At 53.0% G+C, this 18,706-nt stretch overlaps 1 protein-coding gene across 42 annotated transcripts in view; it reads left to right on the forward strand.

Annotated features, from left to right (window-relative positions):
• Positions 1-6,822, forward strand: part of PTK2 (protein tyrosine kinase 2) — a 189,603-nt gene extending 182,781 nt beyond the window's left edge. For all 42 annotated transcript variants that reach the window (XR_011259146.1, XM_069600897.1, XM_069600909.1 and 39 more), the window contains 3 exons: positions 1,400-1,555; positions 2,838-2,918; positions 5,629-6,822. Coding sequence is in view for 41 of the 42 variants with exons in the window: in XM_069600897.1 (XP_069456998.1) it covers positions 1,400-1,555; positions 2,838-2,918; positions 5,629-5,841 (450 nt within the window). In the remaining variant the exon portion in view is untranslated. The remainder of the gene's footprint in view (positions 1-1,399; positions 1,556-2,837; positions 2,919-5,628) is intronic.
• Positions 6,823-18,706: the final 11,884 nt, after the last annotated feature.

Below are 18,706 nucleotides of genomic sequence, written 5' to 3' on the forward strand. Positions count from 1 at the left end.
TCCAGGGATGTCGGGTGTCGGGGGCCGCTCAGGGACTGAGGGTGTGCCGTTCCTCCTGAACCTCAGGAGTCCAGTGGGCAGTGTTGTGTGAACACAGCATAGATAGGCCTCCTTCCTTTATAAAAGAGCCTGGTTCTATGGATCCTTGCACGGCTGCTGGATTGTCACGCTCGGGCTTTGCATGTTGTTTTCCTCATTCATTCATGGAAACAAGCATGGTGCATGGCAGACCCCTACTGAATACGCGGGTGCCCTGAAGAGACCGCCCGGCGGCTGCGCTTCGCTGGCCAGCGAGCCGAGCCGACAGGTGGAAACCTGCTCCTCTTGTTCTGCTCGTGTGTTTTTACGGGGGTTTTGTCTGCTGCCTTTATTAATACTGTTTTTCTTTTTTCCCTTTCTCTGACAAATTCCTCTAACTTGTCCTCACCTTCCGTTCGACAATAGCCATGGAGGGTAAGCACATGGTGTCTGTGTGTCTGTCCAGCTCTCCGTCACACCCTGCTCTGCACGCACAGCTGGACCAGGAGGCAGGGAGCCCAGGGAGGACGCGTTTGCTTGGTTTCTCCCCAGGGCAGCACGTGTATTTGCCGCAGAGGGGGCCATGAGCGTCTGTGCCGTGGTGAAGCCCTCCTGTCGCTTTCTGTCCCGGGGCTCAGAGATGGCCCCAGAGTTTGAGGCTGAGCGCTGGCAGCAGGTCCACAAGGACAAGTGCTGCTGCTGTGCCTGGGTCTTGTCAGGATAGACGCGTGTTGTCCTTTCATGCCTGGGCGGCCAGTTGGACTTTTTATCGCACTGGTGGTTGCTCTGGGGCCTCGGTGCAGCCTTCAGGGCTCAGGTTGTCTCGGGTAGCACTTGCTGAAGCCTGTGTGCCCAGGCCCTGCGGTAGGCACCTTCACATGTGCTCCTTCACTTCACCCCATCTCGACTGGGGGTGAGGGAGCAGGGCCTCCCGCACAGAGCAGCACCCGCACGGCCCCCGCTGCAGCAGTGCCCAGCACACAGAGGGTGTCCGTTTAAAGAGGACTTGCACTTGTCCACTTGTTACACCGTGAGTCCTCAGAGAGGCGTGGGGTTCCCGGGCTCTTCCTCTTCTGTTGAATGATTTTGGGGATTTCGAGTAGTGAATCGCCTCTCTGAATGAAGCGGGCCTTCGAGTACAGCACGTGCGATTCCCTCTCATTTCCTTTAACTGAGCTCAGAGTTAGAAAAAGTTGTGCCTTAGTCATTTGTCACTTGGATGAACTGCTTTCCATCATCCTCAGACTGAAGTGTGTCCCCTAAGACAAGACCCCTTAAGTGATCCACTCTGATCTCCCTTAAAGACCCTTCCTAGCCGCGTTGCGGTGATATGTCGCCATCTGCTGGACGAGGGAAAGATAACCGGCTTCTGTATTGGCAGCTTCAGCCCCAGGAGATCAGCCCCCCTCCCACTGCCAACCTGGACCGGTCCAACGACAGGGTGTATGAGAACGTGACGGGCCTGGTGAGAGCGGTCATCGAGATGTCCAGCAAGATCCAGCCCGCCCCGCCGGAGGAGTACGTCCCCATGGTGAAGGTGAGCTGAGCCCCGTCATGCACATGGCCTCGGGACCCCGCGCCCCTCAGGCCCGTCCATCCCACCGCTTCAGAAGGCCTGCGCCTCCCAGTGACCACTGCTGTTCCCGACCTCGGTCCCAGAGTGTCCTGTGCAGGAGAGCCATCAACGGTGGCGGCTAGTTCAGGTGGTCTCGGGTGAGAACAGCTGCAGGAGACCACCGACAGTCTGGTGCCGCCAGGGCAGGGGAGGCAGTTATGTTTGAAAGGGCAGGCAGGGTCTCCCCGGGTTGTAGCAACCGGGGAGACCCTGCCTGCAGCTCTGCAGGGCGTTCACCCAGAAGCGGAACTGCTTGACTATGTGGTCATCCTGTTTCCGATTTGTCTTTTCAACAGGATTATTCCTTTTTCTATAGAGTTGCAGGATTGAACAACATTTTTAGTGTACCAGTGAGCCATCTCTGGAGCAGCTGTTTTTAAACCCCAGAGTAGAATAGCTGCTTGGAAGCCATGCTATTTTGTGGACAGCCCAGTTAATCCATTCTGGTTGAGTTTGCAGCCTACTCCCATAGCAACTGTAACCAAAGTTCTTAAGGGTCAACTTGCAGGAACCACAGGCATTTTTTTTTCTAAATACTAATAAACTCAACTGTATACAAAAGCAGTCAGGATTTTGTACATAATAAAATTTTTTAGGGTGACTTTACAGAAGCTGCTTTTTTAACTGTATGATACTTTTTGTCAGCTGATCAAGTGGTAATGAGCACCTTGTCCTTACTGGTCTTATCCATGCTGCAGGCATAACTTAGCACCTGAGTCCTTACATAGTTGACCCCCATGGCGTCATACCATTTTTAATTACACTTGGTCCCTTTAAACCCTGAGTGGCCAGGGGAGGGCTGTTGTGCCCCGTGTGCATAGTGGACGAAGCCCCATGGTCAGCGTGGGCCCCAGAGCTGGTGCCACCTGGCGTTTGCTCCCACATGTAGTAACAGCCACAGCCTTCCCAGCTGCCCCTTGAGGCTGCGGAAAACACCAGGGAGAGAAGAGAGTCTCTATGCACACGCAGCCCGCTTTCCGTGCCTGATCCCCTGTTCCCCAGACAGGAGAGCAGTGGGTGTCCAGAGATCTGAATCTGCCTCATAACGAGATCATGCTCAGGACTATGGAAAAGAAATACAGAAATTTCCCCCAAAGTAGTGAAAAGGAAATGAAAGTCCTGTTGCTGGAAGGAGACACCGTCATGGCTGGCATGGAGCTGCCTGGTGTGCGTCCTAACGTTGGTGTGGTCTCCTGTCTGTTAGGAAGTCGGCCTGGCCCTGAGGACACTGTTGGCCACGGTGGATGAGACCATTCCTGTCCTGCCCGCCAGCACCCACCGAGAGGTAGGGCCTCATCCAGGGGGCAGCGTGTGGGCCCTGGGGGCTGCGGTGACTGCTCTGCTGGGCGTGACCTTCTGGCCAGCGCCCCAGTCAGGGACTCTGAGGACCAGCCGTCCATCCTGGGGCCCGCGTGGGGTGAATGGTGCCCGTGCCCTGAAGAACAGGGCGTCCTGAGGGCAGGTGGGAGCATGGGTGTGGGACTGAGGGCCCCGTGGAGTCCTCGGGAGCATGGACGGAGCAGCGGGCTGGGCTGAGAGAGGCCTCCTGCTCGCTTCCTCGAGTTCTCTGTGAGCAACCCCAAATTCCCACTGAAAGCAGTGCTATGAAAACCTGTGACCAGTAAGTAAGTTTAGCGTCTGCAGCCCACACCTGGCCCTGCTCACTTCCCTCGCCTCGCCACCCCCGTCTCCTGCGTCCACTTTGCTGCTTTCTCTCTGATGGCCCATGGTCTGTCCTGCAGCCCAGCAGGCCTTGCTTTTGTTTTCTTAGTTTTTTTTTTCTTTACTTTTTATTTTGAAGTGATTTCAGACTTATAGAAAGTTTCCAGAACAGCACCATGAGTTTTCAGGTCCCCCCGCCCCAGTCTGCCGCCTGCCCCATTGGGCCATGTTTGCAGTCTCTCTGTGTCTGCTCACCAGCATCTGCATCTCTGGTGCCCCCTGGGAGGGGCTGTGCTTGTCATGCCCCTGCCTGTGGTGTTTCCGCTCACCTTCCCTGATGGCGGGGCTGTTCTCTTACTCGGCACAGTCACCACTACTGGGGTTTCACACCGACTGACAGGGTCATGTTCCAGCTTCTCCCTCTGGTGGGCTACAGCCCAGGGCTCACGGGGCCCCTGACACCAGCGTGTCTCTGTGTTTCTCCTGGGCCAGCTGCTCAGGTGCTCGCTGTCTCCCACGATGGGACCAGGCCACGAGGCTCCGGGTCCTCCCTCCCCGCTGCATCCCCTCGGGAGGCCGTGTCCTGGGCAGCCCGCCCAGCCAGTGTCAGGACACACGGAGCAGCTGGGCACAGCTCCTGCGCGGGTCTTCTGTATGTGACATCGATCCCCTTGCACGACACCACTTAACGTCATTTTGAAAAATGGTTCTGCCCAGTTGTCACCGTGTAGCTTTATGTTTCTCTCCAGTTAGGAGATTAGCGCCTTTGTCTGCTTTATTAGAACTTTAATTGGTTTTCTGCAATTAACAATTTTGCACCAGAATGAGGAAACTCCAGGTACCAGAAGTGAGGAAACAGTAGCCCGCCAGGCTCCTGTGTCCATGGAAATTCTCCAGGCAAGAACATTGGACTGGGTGGCCATTCCCTTCTCCCGGGGATCTTCCCCATCCAGGGGTTGAACCCGAGTCTCCTGCATTGCAAGCAGATTCTCTACCGACTGAGCGTGACCAGGTCTGACCGCAGCCGTAGCTGCCAGGCCTGCCACGGCCCCGCCTTGTCGCTGGCTCTCCTGCGCACGCTCCCTGCCTCCTGCTCTCCTGCTTCCTCCCGCCTTCCCACCCGTCTACCTGGCCGGGTCCCTCTGGACCCAGTGTTAGCGTTTCTCTACTTCTCCTGCCAGGGGGCCCGGAGGCCACCCCAAGTCCTGACTCCCTGGTGAGACCCCCAGATTTCAGAACCTCCCTCCCTCCGACCTTGCTTGCCACCCCCTGCAGCTCTTCTCTGCTGCCCTGAGTGTGACCACCCCAAGGTGCCCCCGAGTGTTCACAGACACCTTTTCTCCACCGCAGTTCTCTCAACACCTACAGCTCGCGATGTTTCAGGGCCGCCCCCCTGCTGTCAGTGGCCCTCGCCCTGAGCCCCGGGCGCCGGCTCTCGGCGGGGGTTGTGGCCCTCGCCCTGAGCCCCGGGCGCCGGCTCTCGGCGGGAGTCTGCCCCTACCGCACGCTCTTCCTGCGGTTGTCAGTGGGACCAGTGTGCACCCACCACCCTGCCCAGCATGAACCACGCATGTACGCATACACGCACGCACACACGCACGCAGAGTCTGCTGTCACGTTTCAGGTTAGGCCTTGCTTCTCCATCATCGTGGCCTCGCCCCTCTTCCCTGAGGGACCACAGCCTCTCTCAGCTGCTTGCGCAGCCTCCAAGCTCTCCCCACCTCGGTTCAGTCCCTTCACACACCAGCGCCCCTTCTGGGTTATGGCATTCCCCTTCCTGAAACCCCTCGGGCCTCCCCCTACTGCGTTTCACAGGAGCACGGTGAGCGGGGGGCCCATGAGGCCCTTCACGGTGGAAGCCAGCGAGCGGGTGAGGTCCCAGCCAGCTGCTGGGACACGCCCCCCGTGGCATCTCTGTTGCTCTTCAGAGCTGTGACCTGCTCTTCTCCGGGTCCGTCTCTGTGGGGTAGTTTCTCTGATCATCTCTGTGTCCACAGCTCCGGGGGCCTTGTACACAAAAGTGCTCGCTGACTGTGTAAAGAGCAGGTAGATAGATCACGGCGACCCCCACTTCGCCCACTGATCTGTTTGGAAGGGTCTGGAGTTGACATCCAAGTGGGGCGGGGCCTCCTGACACCCGTGAACCACCTTCCGTGTAGCAAAGGAAGGTCCTACGGCAGGTACAGTAGAGGCATGCAGGCCTGGAGGTAGAGACCCAGTTCTGTCTTCTTTCCAGGGAAGAGAGCCTCTTTCTTAGGAGGCAGCTAAGAAGAACGCCTAAGACCCCTGAGCAGTGACCACAGGCAGCTTTCCTGACCCTCTTGTCCTTGCAGATCGAGATGGCCCAGAAGCTGCTGAACTCTGACCTGGGGGAGCTCATCAACAAGATGAAACTGGCCCAGCAGTACGTCATGACCAGCCTGCAGCAGGAGTACAAGAAACAGATGCTGACGGCTGCTCACGCGCTGGCCGTGGACGCCAAGAACCTGCTCGACGTCATCGATCAGGCCAGACTGAAGGCCCTGGGGCAGCCGAGGCCGCACTGAGCGCGGCCCACCCCTGCCCCACCCGCCGCGAGGCCCAGTGCCAACGTTTTGACTGACGGCTGCTTGGAAATCTCACATAAGTTTAACTGCGTTTTGATTTGGGTTGTTTTTGTTTCGGCTCTTTAATCATGGTGTTCAGAAAAGTCCGGGATCCACAGTGTGGCGTTTTTGTGAGAAGCTCTTAAAGAATGATGAAGGACAGGCTGCGCTTGTGTCAGGATATGCTTTCGTGGAAATGGCCAAGGCGGTGACGTGCTGATTCCTGAACTGGCCAGACCTTGCTTTGGAAGAAGAGGAGGAAGCGGAGGGTTCCAGGAACCACGGGGCTGAGAAGCCCTTTGCCAACCGCAGACTTGCGATCCAGACTGGAATTTTTGTCGTCAGAACACTCTTCAGTTGCAATATGCTAATACCACTTTACAGAGGAAGAATATAAAAGCTATATTTTGAAGACTTGAGTCATTTCAGAAAAAAAAAAAAAACTACAACCCTGTCCTCCTTCCTGCCTTTTACTTTCATGTGGGTGTGTGAAACATTTGGTTGGAAACTAGCTGTAGAACACACTAAAAACTTTTGTCTTTTTTCACCAGAATAACGTGCCAGTTTTTTGTAGCGATGTTATTTCTCTCGGAAGCAGAAATGCTTTGTACCAGAGCACCTCCAAACTGCATTGAGAAGAAGTTCTGGAACCATCCCTGTTTTCCATTTTTATATAATTTATAAAGAAAGATTAAAGCCATGTTGACTATTTTACAGCCACTGGAGTTAACTAACCCTTCATTGTGTCTGTCTTCCCAGGAGAGAATTGGGCGAAACAGAGATTTGGTTTTCCTTTGATGTCCAGTTTTACCATCCATTCTGTTAAATAATTTTGAAAAATACACCCTCCCTTTAGTTTGTTGGGGGATATAAATTATTCTCAGGAAGAATATAATGAACTGTACAGTTACTTTGACCTATTAAAAAGGTGTTGCCAATAAAGTTCTTGGCGTAATATCCTTTCTTTTGGTTCTGTTCCTTTAGATCATTTGAAATTTCTCAGATGACTTGTCAGATCAAGTAATATACAGACAAGCTCCCCAAAATTATTCATTTTACTCTCTGTCCTCTTGACAAGTCAAGAACACCACTCAGAAGAACTGCCCAGCCTAAGTCAAGCTTTCCCTCCATCTTCACGGTGAAATGGGAAATCAAGCTCTGCAGGCGTGCCGTGCTTGCTACCTGGTTAGCAGAGTCGGGAATCTTGCTCTCTTGAGACCATCAGCATGAGGCCCCAGGCCCAGCCTCATCTCCTGGAGCCTTTGGGCTGCCAGACTGGGGTTTGTACCGCCGGGGACCCTGAGGGGGGAGGCAGAGCCCAGCTCCCAGTGCAGGGACCCGAAGGCCGGGGCGCGGCCCCTCCCTCTGGGCCTCCGCACCTGGAAGGAAGGTCGGGGATGTGGCCCTCCCAAGTCTTTGTTGGGATCTTGAGTCCCCGCGTCCTCATCTTTAAGCTGGTGATTGTAAGGTTGAATACAACACGCTGGGGTGGTCAGTGAGCTGCCCTGCCTGCATCTCGGGTTCAGCTGCGGGGCTGTGAGCCCGGCTGCAGTGCTTGTCCTCCACCTCCTTGCCTGACTCTCCGTCCCTCCAGCACCACACGCTGCAGGTGAGTCTGGAGAGGTCCTGTCGGTCAGGAGATCCATCTTGTTTGTGAGAGTGGGTGGAGACAGACAGTGGATGTGTTGGGCACCGGCTCGGGGCCCTGAGGTCGGAAGGCCTGTCCTGGGACTCAGCCTCACTGTGCTGCAGGCAGTCGCTGCCTGACCAGGCAGTTTGACGCTGGTCCACACTGGGCAGGAGAAGCAGTGAAAGAAGTGAACACACACCTGCTCACAACGTCACCCTCCGTCTGTCTCCAAATGCGTGTGTTTTAACGCTATTTTAATTGAGTAATTTAGACGGAGAAAAGGGCACAAATACATTGAGGTTATTGAATTCTTCACAAAGGAGCACGCTGGTGTCACTGACACCCAGACTCGGGAGCAGGACAGCACCCCAAAGTCCCAGCCCCCCGCCCCCCAGCCACTGCCTCTAGAGAGCGGTTACAGCCCCGTTTTCCTTCTCGACTCTACTGAGACATAACCGCGCACTGTCAGCCCGCTGAGGGAATGACTGGAGCACTGTCTTCAGACGAGCACGTCCAGCCCCCCCATGCAGCCGGTCCCCACACCCCTGAGGCAGCGGCTGGCCGGGTCTCCCGAACCGGAGAGCTGGTCTTGCCCTGCATGTCTTGCCCTTAGGTCCCTGGCTTCTTTCCTCAGAACTGTGATTTAGGATACTCCTGTCGCTGTTCATCAGGGTTCGTTCTATTTCTGATGATGCTTCGTGGTCTGACAGCCTCACAGCTAGTTCACCTATTGGTGGAGGAGACATCTGAGTTGTTTTCAGTTCCCAGTTCTTTTTTTGGCTGCACCACGTGGCATGTGAGGTCCGAGTTCCCTGACCGGGATGGAACCCGTGCCCTCTGCATCGGGAGCATGGAGTCCTAACCTCTGAACCACCAGGGAACTCCCAGTCTCTGGTTACTATGAATGAAGCCGCCGTGGATGTTTACATACAAACATACGTGTGTTATCATACATACATACGTGTGTTTTCACTTCTCATGGGCAGACAGCTATGAGTGAAATTTCTGGAACTTATGCTAAGTGTGAACTTTATTAAGAACTGCCAGTCTGTTTACCGTGTAGAAACCGTTTTCCACCCCAGCCAGATACATGCGCGGCTTCCTGCTGCTCCGCCTTCTCACCAGGATTTGGTATTATCAGTCTCTTACGCTTTCAGACTTTCTAGTGAATGTGTTCACTCATTTTAATTTGTGTTCAAATTAAATGTCGAACAGTCGCTTCCTGTACTTAGTGGGCATTTATATATCTTTTTTGGGAAGTCTCTGCTCAGATATTTCGCCCTATTTAAAATCAGGCCGTTTGTCATTCTGCCCCTGGGCAGTAGGAATTCACGGGTGTCCTGGATACACATCTCTGTTAGATTCTTGTTTTCCACACATTTTCTCCCAGTCTGGGACATGGCTGTGTACTTTCTTAACTGTACCCCAGTGTCATCTTACCCAAAAATTCAGTGAAAGAATTATTGTCATTGGAACTTCATGGACTTTATAGGTCAGTTTGAGGAGAATTTTGTCTTCAAAAATGTGAACTTAATATATCTCTGTTTCTTTAAATTTTTGATTTCAGTAATGCGTTGCTGTTTTCAGTGTGAATAGAGGTCTTAAATATCTTTTGTTAGTGTATTCCTGTTCTATGTTTCTGATGCTCTTGTTTTAAAATTTTCTTATTCTTCCTTAACATGGGTATGCACATAGTGTTTTCTGTTCTACCTTTTTTAATTGAAGTATGGTTGATTTACATTGTTTCAGGTGTACAACGAAGTGATTCAGTAGATACACACACATTGTTATTTTTTAGTCACTAAGTTGTGTCTCTTTTTTGACCCCATGAACTGTAGCCTGTCAGACTTCTCTGTCCATGGGATTTTCCAGGCAAGAATACTGCAGAAGGTTGCCACTTCCTCCTCCAGGGGATCTTTCTGACCCAGGGATCAAACCCACATCTCCTGCATTGGCCGGGCAGATTCTTTTATCACTATATATGTGTTCTTTTTCAGATTCTTTTTCATCACAGTTTACTATAAGATACTGAGTATAACTAACAGATAACAGTGGGTCCTTGTTGTCTACTCCAGCACTTTTGCCTGGAAAATCCCATGGACAGAGGAGCCTGGTAGGCTGCAGTCCATGGGGTCGCTAAGAGTCGGACATGACTGAGCAACTTCACGTTCACTCTTCACTTTCATGCATTGGAGGAGGAAATGGCAACCCACTCCAGTGTTCTTGCCTGGAGAATCCCAGGGACGGGGGAGCCTGGTGGGCTGCCATCTGTGGGGTCGCACAGAGTTGGACACGACTGAAGTGACTTAGCAGGAGCAGCCGCAGTCTCTATTAATCCCAAATTCCTAATCGATCTCCCCTTTGGTGACCGTAACTTTGTTCTCAAGTCTGTGAGTCTGTTTCTGTTCTGTAAATAAGTCCATTTGTATCATTTTGGGGGATCCCACATGTACCTGCTGTCGCACGGTGTTGGTCTTCCCTGCACATGTACCTGCTGTCGCACGGTGTTGGTCTTCCCTGTCTGACTTAGCTCACTTAGAGCGATCATCTCTAGGCCCGTCCACGTGGCGGCACATGGACTCTGCAGTTGTCGGTGGCTGGGTTCACACGTGCGCAGTCATTCACCCTGTATCCTCAGTGGGCCAGTGCCTGCCCCTGCCTGGAATGGTGCTGGTCCTCACGGACCAGAGAGCGGGCACCCTCAGAGGAGGCGGGCTCAGCTCAGCCTCTCTATGCGGGGTCCCCTCGGTGGGGCTGCCTGCCAAGTTCCGAGCCCAGGTCTGACCAGGTTTGTGTATCACCGATGAGGGCTGTACATCTGTGAAAGCTTTTAAATCATACTTGACATTAGTTTGTTATTTTGCTGAATTTGACAATAAAAACAGACAGTTGTTTTTTAGGTTTTTTCCCCTCTGGGGGAAGAACAGTCTTTCGATTTACCCAAACTTTTGGCATCGACTTCTTTTTAGAAATTCATCTCTCTTTTTTTGTTATTACACAAGTGTACGAGTGGTGCATGTGCACTGAAGAAAATGAGAAAATTCGGCCAAATCAAAAAATGTTTAATTGCCTCAAGGTCAGGAACAAAACAAAGATGGCACTTTCATGACTTCGGTCAACCTGGGGCTAGAAGTTCCAGCCAGAGCGGTTGGGCAAGAAAGGAAATTCAGGGCATCCAGGCTGGAGAGAGGGGAAGCCACTCCAGCTCACAGGTGATTTAGGCACAGAACATCCTGAAAGGCCCGCAAGGACTGCTGAAGACAGTCAATTCAGCAAATGGATAATCCACACATGCTGTCTCCACACAGTGGGGTGTTAACTCAGCCATAGAAAGAGGCACAACATGGGCGGACCTAGACCACATCAGGCTGTGAAAGAAGCCAGACAGGAGGCCACAGAGATTGCATATGATTTTGTGATTTGTAAGGAAGAGCGACTTGGGACTCTTCCGACGATTAAGTTAGAGGTATTGATACGGGTCTATTACCCTGGACTGCGGGGTTGGACCTGGTGTAATTCAGGGGCCCTTACGAGAGGGAGGGCTTGTCTAGAGAGGGAGGGAAGCCAGTGCGACGGTTAGAGCAGGAACTGGAGTGGTGCCCCCACAGGCATCCTGGGCGACTGGGAGCTGGAAGAGGTGAGGGCGAATTCTCCCCTGAGCCTCCCGAAGGGGCCCTGCTGGCCTGGCCTGCATTCCCGCAGGACCGAGTGCAGACTGCTGGCTTGCGCTGTCGGAGAAAGCCTGTGGTGGTCTAAGCCAGCAGCACGTGGAGTCTAAGGCACATGGGCTTGTTCAGTCACTAAGTTGTGTCTGACTCTGCAACCCCATGGACTGCAGCACACCAGGCTTCCCTTTCCTTCACTATCTCCCGGAATTGGCTCAAACTCATGTCCGTTGAGTTGGTGATGCCATCTAACCATCTCATCCTGTGTCGACCCCTTCTTCAGCCCTCAATCATCTTTCCCAGCATCAGCGTCTTTTCCAATGAGTTGGCTCTTCCCAACAGGTAGTTAAAGTATTATAGCTTCAGCATCAGTCCTTCCAATGAGTATTCAGGGTTGATTTCCTTTAGGATTGACTGGTTTGATCTCCTTGCAGTCCAAGGGATTCTCAAGACTCTACACGTGGACATCACTAGGTGGTCAGTATCAAAATCAGATTGATTATATTTGCAGCCAGAGATGGAGAAGCTCTATACAGTCAGCAAAAACAATATCTGGAGCTGACTGTGGCTCAGATCATGAGCTCCTTCTTACAAAATTCAGGCTTAAATTGAAAAAAGTAAGGAAAAACACTATACCATACAGGTATGACCTAAATCAAATCCCTTATGACTGTACAGCGGAAGTGATGAATAGAGTTGCCCTTGGACCAGCCTCACCCTTGGTGGGGGGAGTGCAGCCCAGCCCCTCCCTGCTATGCCTTCTCCAGGCCCAGTCCCCAAAGGACCAAACCTCCCCATCCCCAAGCCCTCACCTCCCCAGGGATCCCCCAGGGACACTCAGATACTCTCAAAAGAGACCTCACTTCCATCCTTTGTCTTTCCATCTCACCCTCAGCTAGAGTCACAGACCTCCAACAACTTGCTCCGACAAGGGAGGGGGCTCCTGGCAAATCGCCTTTCTTGCAAGAAGCCTCAGTAATGGAAGAATAAGTCAACCTCCCTTGGTCTCAGCCAGACCACCTCCACTGCCCCGCTTCCTGCTCGGACCCTGGCTTGTCGGTTTCCCAACCTTGGGAAGTAATCTGGAGAAGACGGCTAATGAGTCACTTCCCAGGAAATTATGAGAAGTGTGCTGCCAAAGTGAGTCACCGGAAACGAGGTGGGGGGAGTCGGGGGGGTGACCCCCAAACGCACACACGCAGTCACTGCAAACCCAATGCCAGCTGTGAGGGCATGAGTGGGTCATTGTGAGCACATGAGCGGTGCCTCTTCCTTCTGCTGCGTCGTCTTTCTTTTGCGCTGTTTTCTCTGCTCCTGATGGAACATTTTATTGGAATTCAAAGTCCCAAATCTTTTTTTTTTTTTTTAGCTCTTTAAGGTAAAAAATCATTGATTTTTCTGTTTACTTATTCTTCCATTACTTTCAGATATTACTCAGCTTCAAAATTCCTACTTGGAATCTTAGTTTTTTGAACTCCATGTCAAGTCTTTCCCAGTCTTGCTCTGAAAGACTTCCCAGGACCTTCCCTTCTGGTGGTCCTGAGATGTCGTTCAAGGCCACGGAGACTGCCGCTGCCTCCCTCTCCCTTCTGCCTGGCCCTGCCTGATGGATCCGGCTGCTCGGCTCTGAGGGGTCTTTCTCTAAGACAACCCTCAGGGGCAGGTGTCTCAGGGGACAAGGGTGATCTTGGAGCCTGTGGGGCTCCACCACTGCCCCTGTTGTTGGGGTCCCTTGGGATTGGGGGTAGGTCTGGAGAGGGCAGCGTCATATGCTCAAAGGTGAGGTGCTTCACCTCCTGTGACCCCAGGACAGGTCAGATGCAGCCAGACTTAGGTCCCTGTTCCTCTGGGCAGGAGCAAGCCAGGCCCAGCCTTACCAAGACTCTGGACCCAGGACAGCCCCACCCCCGAACTCACTGGGCCCAGATTCCACTCTCAGGGATGGAAGCTCTGCTTTGCAGCTGCTTGATCCACATCCAAGCAGGAATGTCCCTGACACTTGCCACACCGGGTCTTATTAGTAACAGGCCCTGAATAAGAAATGATGGGAATCCCTGGCTCCTGGGGCTGAAAACCTGAGCGCTCAGGCTGGCTCATTCAGCATCGTTTTCCCTCACGAAGGCCAGAGAGACTCCAGAGCTGGGGCCAAGCTGCTCCCAGCCCCTGGATAGTGCCCTTGCTGGAGGTCCTGGGCGTGTGACGGGTGAGGGGCTCTGGGTGCTGGACCCACCTTCACCTCCGTCACAGCCGCACCTGGAAACCAACGATGGGCGCGTCACCCTAGAGATAAAAAGGACCCTCAGGACGTCAAGGGTCAAGTTATGGTCAGTGCAAGGAGGCAGGCACACGAGGCCATGCTCCATGACTCCGTCCGCACGCCTGCTCTGCGAGGCCGGACCCAGAGAGCAGAGTAGCAGTCGCGGGGCTGGAGCGGGTGCTGCGGAGCACAGGGTTCCCGTCTGGGGCGCTGACAGAGTTCTGGGCCTAGACGGAGTGATGGCAGCACAACATGATGAATGTGCCGGAGCCACTGGACGTGGACTTCGAAGCAGGAGCTTTTATATTCTGTGCACTTTACCACAATAAGAAAAAGAGAGCAAGTGCGGGGGACTGAGGCTCACGATCTCGGGTGTCCCGTAGGGATTCACCGGGGAACCGACCCATCTGCGTGGCCCAGACCAGGCCCCTTCTCTGTCCGCCACCATCTTGGAAGCGCTTGGCACAGCTGTCCCAGCCCTGTCTGGTCCTGTGGATAAAGTTGGAGGCAGAAAGCTAGCAGTTAAATTTCCTGGATATGGGTCATCGTAACACACAAGTGCCCTCTTCACATCTTGTGTGGGAGATACGGACCACAGTCCCTTCCAGCAGCGATGTGGGAATGGCTCGGAAGCCTGCGTCTCATCACGTGGCTCCTGCGCTTCCTGACCCAGGGAGCCCCGTCCAGTGTCCCCAGGGCGTCGTTAGTCTGTGTTCCGAAACCTGGATGAACCACAGTCTCCGAGCTGGGGGGCAGCGCTCTGAAGTCCCCTTCCCGAGGCTCCACTTCCCCAGACGCTTCTCCCTGTGAAGAAGGAAGGCCCCTCACCAGCCCCAGGTCCACCCCGGGCCTGGACCTGAGCTCAGGAGACCGTTCACCACCAGCCCAGGACTGGGGGCCCTGGGATCCAGACTCTGCTGTGTCCGGGTGCTCTGAATCCAGGGCGGTGGTGGAGTGGGGCTGGGGAAGGGGTGGCATGGACTGTTGCCCTGGTGTCCCCAACATGCCCTGAGGGGCATCTCATGAAAGCAAAGCAAAGACATTGATAAGGAGCGTAAATGCCAGAAATGCCTTTGCAGGTGTGTGTTAGCAGTTCTCTCTTTTGCTAACCTCAGGACTCGTCTCAGTTGTCATATCCTTAGGTGGAAAGAGAAGGCCCTTCACAGAGCTGGGACAGTCTGTGATTAAGCTGGAGTATTTTCTGGAACTATCCCAGTTTTCAAGATCCATTGCATAGGATGTCTGCACAGTCTCTTTCATCGTGAATGAGCATTAGTCAATGAGGTAGCTAAAACCAATTTATTAAATCATTTCACGAACTGCTCTAATTCTGATCAATCCTCATCTCATTTCATTATCTCCAACCTTCCTATTTCCCATTTCCAACAGCAAAAAGAAAACACAGCACGTGAGCTGGTAGACTGGTTGTTTTTAAACAGTGCATGCCTTTCTCTTTCTTTACATTCATAAGAAAATCTGCCTGGGCCATATCACCTGAATGACTGTCACTTTATAATCAGTGTTGAAGTTACTGGCGTGAGTCATCTAACCTTGTTCTTCTTTTTTCTGGGTATCTCCCTCTGGTTCTTCTAACTCATTCTCAGTTATATATAAAATCTGAGGGCATTCTCTGGTAGCCCAGTGGTTAGGACTCTGGGCTTTCACTGCCGAGAGCCCAGGTTCAGTCCCTGGTCAGGGAACTAAGATCCAGCAAGCTGCATGGTGTGGCCACGCCCCCCCCCCAAAAAAAGAAATCAGTTTGTCAGTTTCCCATTTTTAAAAAGCCCCTTGGGGTTTTGAGTCAGCATTCATGGTGGAACCTCACTCACTCAGTGCACAGCTCCACACCAGCTGGCGGCCAGCTGAGCCAGCTCCGCTTGGCCTGGAGGCTCCTCGGCCACCCAGGGGCCAGGACGAGGAGCAATCCTCTCAGTGACCTGGGTGCATGGTGGGGCGGGGGTCAAGCTCTGGGCCGAACACCACAGCCGCACCTCAGGCCTCTTAGCGCAGCTCTGCTGACATCCTGGTGGCCTAAGCGGGTCACGTGGTTGAGCCTGGCCTCAACGGAGCGAGAAACACCCCGTTCCCGTGGGAGAAGGCCCGGGAGTGCTGACTTCCAGTCGAGGTCCGGACTCGCCAGGCCTTTCGTTAAGCCTCTGCTGACAGGGTCGTAAAGGCCCCTGTGAAAGCCAGGTGCTTTCCAGCCCGGGGCTTTCCTCACCCTGAGGGCAGAGCTCATTGAAGGGTCAGCCGTGGACCATCTCACAGAACTGTTGCGGGCAGGTCACTGCTCGACTTCAGCATGTCACCTGTGAGGGGTCACAGCCGCCACGCTGCTGAGAGCGAGCTTTCCAGTCTCACCGCTGACATGGGCAGTGTCGGCACTGACCTCTCCAGGAACGAGCCTTGTCTCCAGAAATTGGGCCAGCAGTCCTTCCTGAGTCCCTGAGCCATTCCCAAAGGAAAGCCCCATTCATTGCTTTAAAAGGCGTGTTTCCTTTTCATGGCCAAGAATTACTCCTCCAAATGTATGATATACTTGTGTTTGATCAGTTGTGAACTGATAATTGTGATGATCAATAAATCCAGAAGAATTGTGTGTTTCTTTTTAAGACTTAGAGCCTCACAGGAGCTAAAAAAAATTCAACATTTCAATTAATATACACGTTTGTGTTGTAGAGAAGTAAGTCGTAGAGTGAGCCATATGACTCTCAAATGGTGGAGGTGATTTCTGTGGGTAACAAAGATGTGGCGGGTCTCAGTGATGAAGGGGTTCCTCGTGTGCTGTTTGTAACGTATCATGGTGAATGTCAAATCAATACGGTATTCATATCCCATCTGGTTACATTTAAAAGTGATACGACAGTTTTATTTTTAAGTGTCAATATTTACAGTATGCCAGAAATTGTATTCTTTGTAGCTATTTAAACTTATGCAATCTTTTAGGTGTCAACTTAATGTGTGAAGGGGATAAAACATATTTTAAATGACTTTAGGGAGTATGTGAACAAAACTGGGGACCAGTGCATCAGTGAACCTCACGGTCAGAGGAAACCAGGAGACGGGTTATGGACCCCTCGGCGGGACAGCCCCTCCACGCCTGATTGGGAGGCGGCAGCTGTCCGACCACACCAGCCCGGATGAAGCGCTTAATTCAAGCCTGGCCTGAGGACTGAAGGAGGAGATACATGTGGTGCCAAGACCAGACTCTGGGGCTGGAGGAAGCTCGCAATGCCGGGAGGTGAACAACAGAGCTGCGCTCAGCTCTGCTTTCTCAGGAAAGGCGGAAGGAGACTCTTCTCAACTCGAAAGCCCAGCAAGAAGGTGGATTGAGTTCCCCCTCCCGTCCTCTGCTGACTGTACTGTGTCCAGACGTGGCCCAGTTCTGGTCGCCCGATGTGCACAGCCGTGAAGAGAGGAGGACACAGGGGCCCTCTGTGGGTGCCGGGGGACCACGACAGAGCACCCAGTGGCATTCCAGGCCCCACAGTAGGAACAAGAACGGTGTCCTCTCGCCACTGACCACACCAGCCCAGGAGGCCCAGTGGGGATGCCATGCTAATCCCAGCAGGTTCAGGGTCCATGGGGCTCCACGCACGGCCTCTTCAGAGAAGACAGGCCATCCAGCTTCACCAGGATGACCTTCCCGAGACAGAAACCCCAGCACGGCTTGAAAGTGAAGGTGTTAGTCACTCAGTCGCGTCTGACTCTTTGCAACCCCATCAACTGTCGCCCACCAGGCTCCTCTGTCCATGGAATTTTCCAGGCAACAGTCCTGGAGTGGGTTGCCATTCCCTTCTCCAGGGGAATTTCCCAACACAGGGATCGAACCTGGGTCTCCCGCATTGGCAGGCAGATTCTTTACCAGTTCTTTTACACTGACAAAGAGCCTGGTTCTAGTCAGAAGCGGAGGTGAGGTTCTAGGTGTGGGCAGAAGACAAGCATGTGGGCCTGTGACTTCCTCCAGTGTGAACACCCAGATTTACCTCTGGGCTCGCTTTTCCTAACTCCCTTACACCAGGCTCAGAGCAGCATGAGGACAAGTGGTGAAGGCGGTCAGGATGGCCCCAGGCAGAGCAGGGTGGAGGGCTGAGGGCTGTTCCCAAGGAGGCAGGCCACACCCGGCTGTGTCTTTACCCCCACCAGCAACAGGATGGCGTGTGAAGCTTTTGACGCTTTGGAAAGTGTGGCAACTGGACGAGGGCAGGCCCAGGAGCCTCGGGGGCCGATGTCTACAGGTAGGCCAGGAGTTCTCTGGTGTTGAAAAGCTGACTTCCTCAGTCATGGAGATGGGTTGGCCGGTGATGGAGAGGAATGTCTCATATGAAACATTAGGGAAATTCCCTAGCAGTCCAGTGGTTAGAACTCAGTCACCGCTGGGGGCCTGGATTTGCTCCCTAGTCTGGGAACAGACCACAAGCCATGCAGAGTGGTCAAAAAGAAAAAAAAAAAAAAAAAGAAAATCTTTACCCCATGAAAGCAGCCTCCTGTGTTGTTGTGTCCGACTCTTTCTGACCCCGTGGACTGCAGCACGCCAGGCTTCCCTGTCCTTCACCACCTCCCGGAGTTTGCTCACTCATGTCCATCAAGTCGGTGAGGCCATCCAACATCACTGTGCTGTCTTACAAAGTTGTTATTGTTTCACCTTTCATGTGAGCCTGGAATCTCCCTGGAATTGAGCTGCGATGCATTTTTCCCTGTGGATCCCTAACTGCCCCAGCGCCGTTTATGAGGAAGCCAAGGTCGCCCGGTGCTCCGTGGTGCCCGCTTCCTCATCAATCAAGCCCGCACACGCGTGGCTGCTCTCTGCCCTCTGTCTTCTCCCATCCGTCTCTGTCTGTTGACAGGGCAGTGCCACTCTGTCTTAATCACTACGGCTTCGTAGTAAGTCCTGACCTGGGAAAGCAAACCCTGCCACCTGGTTCTTCTTCTCGAGAGTGACGTGGCTGTTTGTGCCCTTAGTGTTTCCATACAAATTGCAAGTAAGCTTGTCAAGGCCCGTCCCCTGCTGCCACCCCAACAGCAACAATAGAAGCAACCCCCTGGGACTGCAGTGAATGGATAGATCAGTGTGGGGACAAGTGACATCTTCACATTAGTGAGTCTAGCAAATGCTCTCTTTCTCTGTTTATTTAGGTCTTACTAAATGTCTCAGTAACGTTTGATAAATTTCTGATGTGTTTTGCACATCTTTTAATACATGAACTCCTGGATTTTTTATTGTTTCATTCTGCTTACATTTAATTTTAAAAATTGTACCCAGTATATAGAATT

The sequence above is a fragment of the Ovis canadensis genome, chromosome 9, assembly GCF_042477335.2.
Source record: "Ovis canadensis isolate MfBH-ARS-UI-01 breed Bighorn chromosome 9, ARS-UI_OviCan_v2, whole genome shotgun sequence".
Classification (NCBI taxonomy): Eukaryota; Metazoa; Chordata; class Mammalia; order Artiodactyla; family Bovidae; genus Ovis; species Ovis canadensis.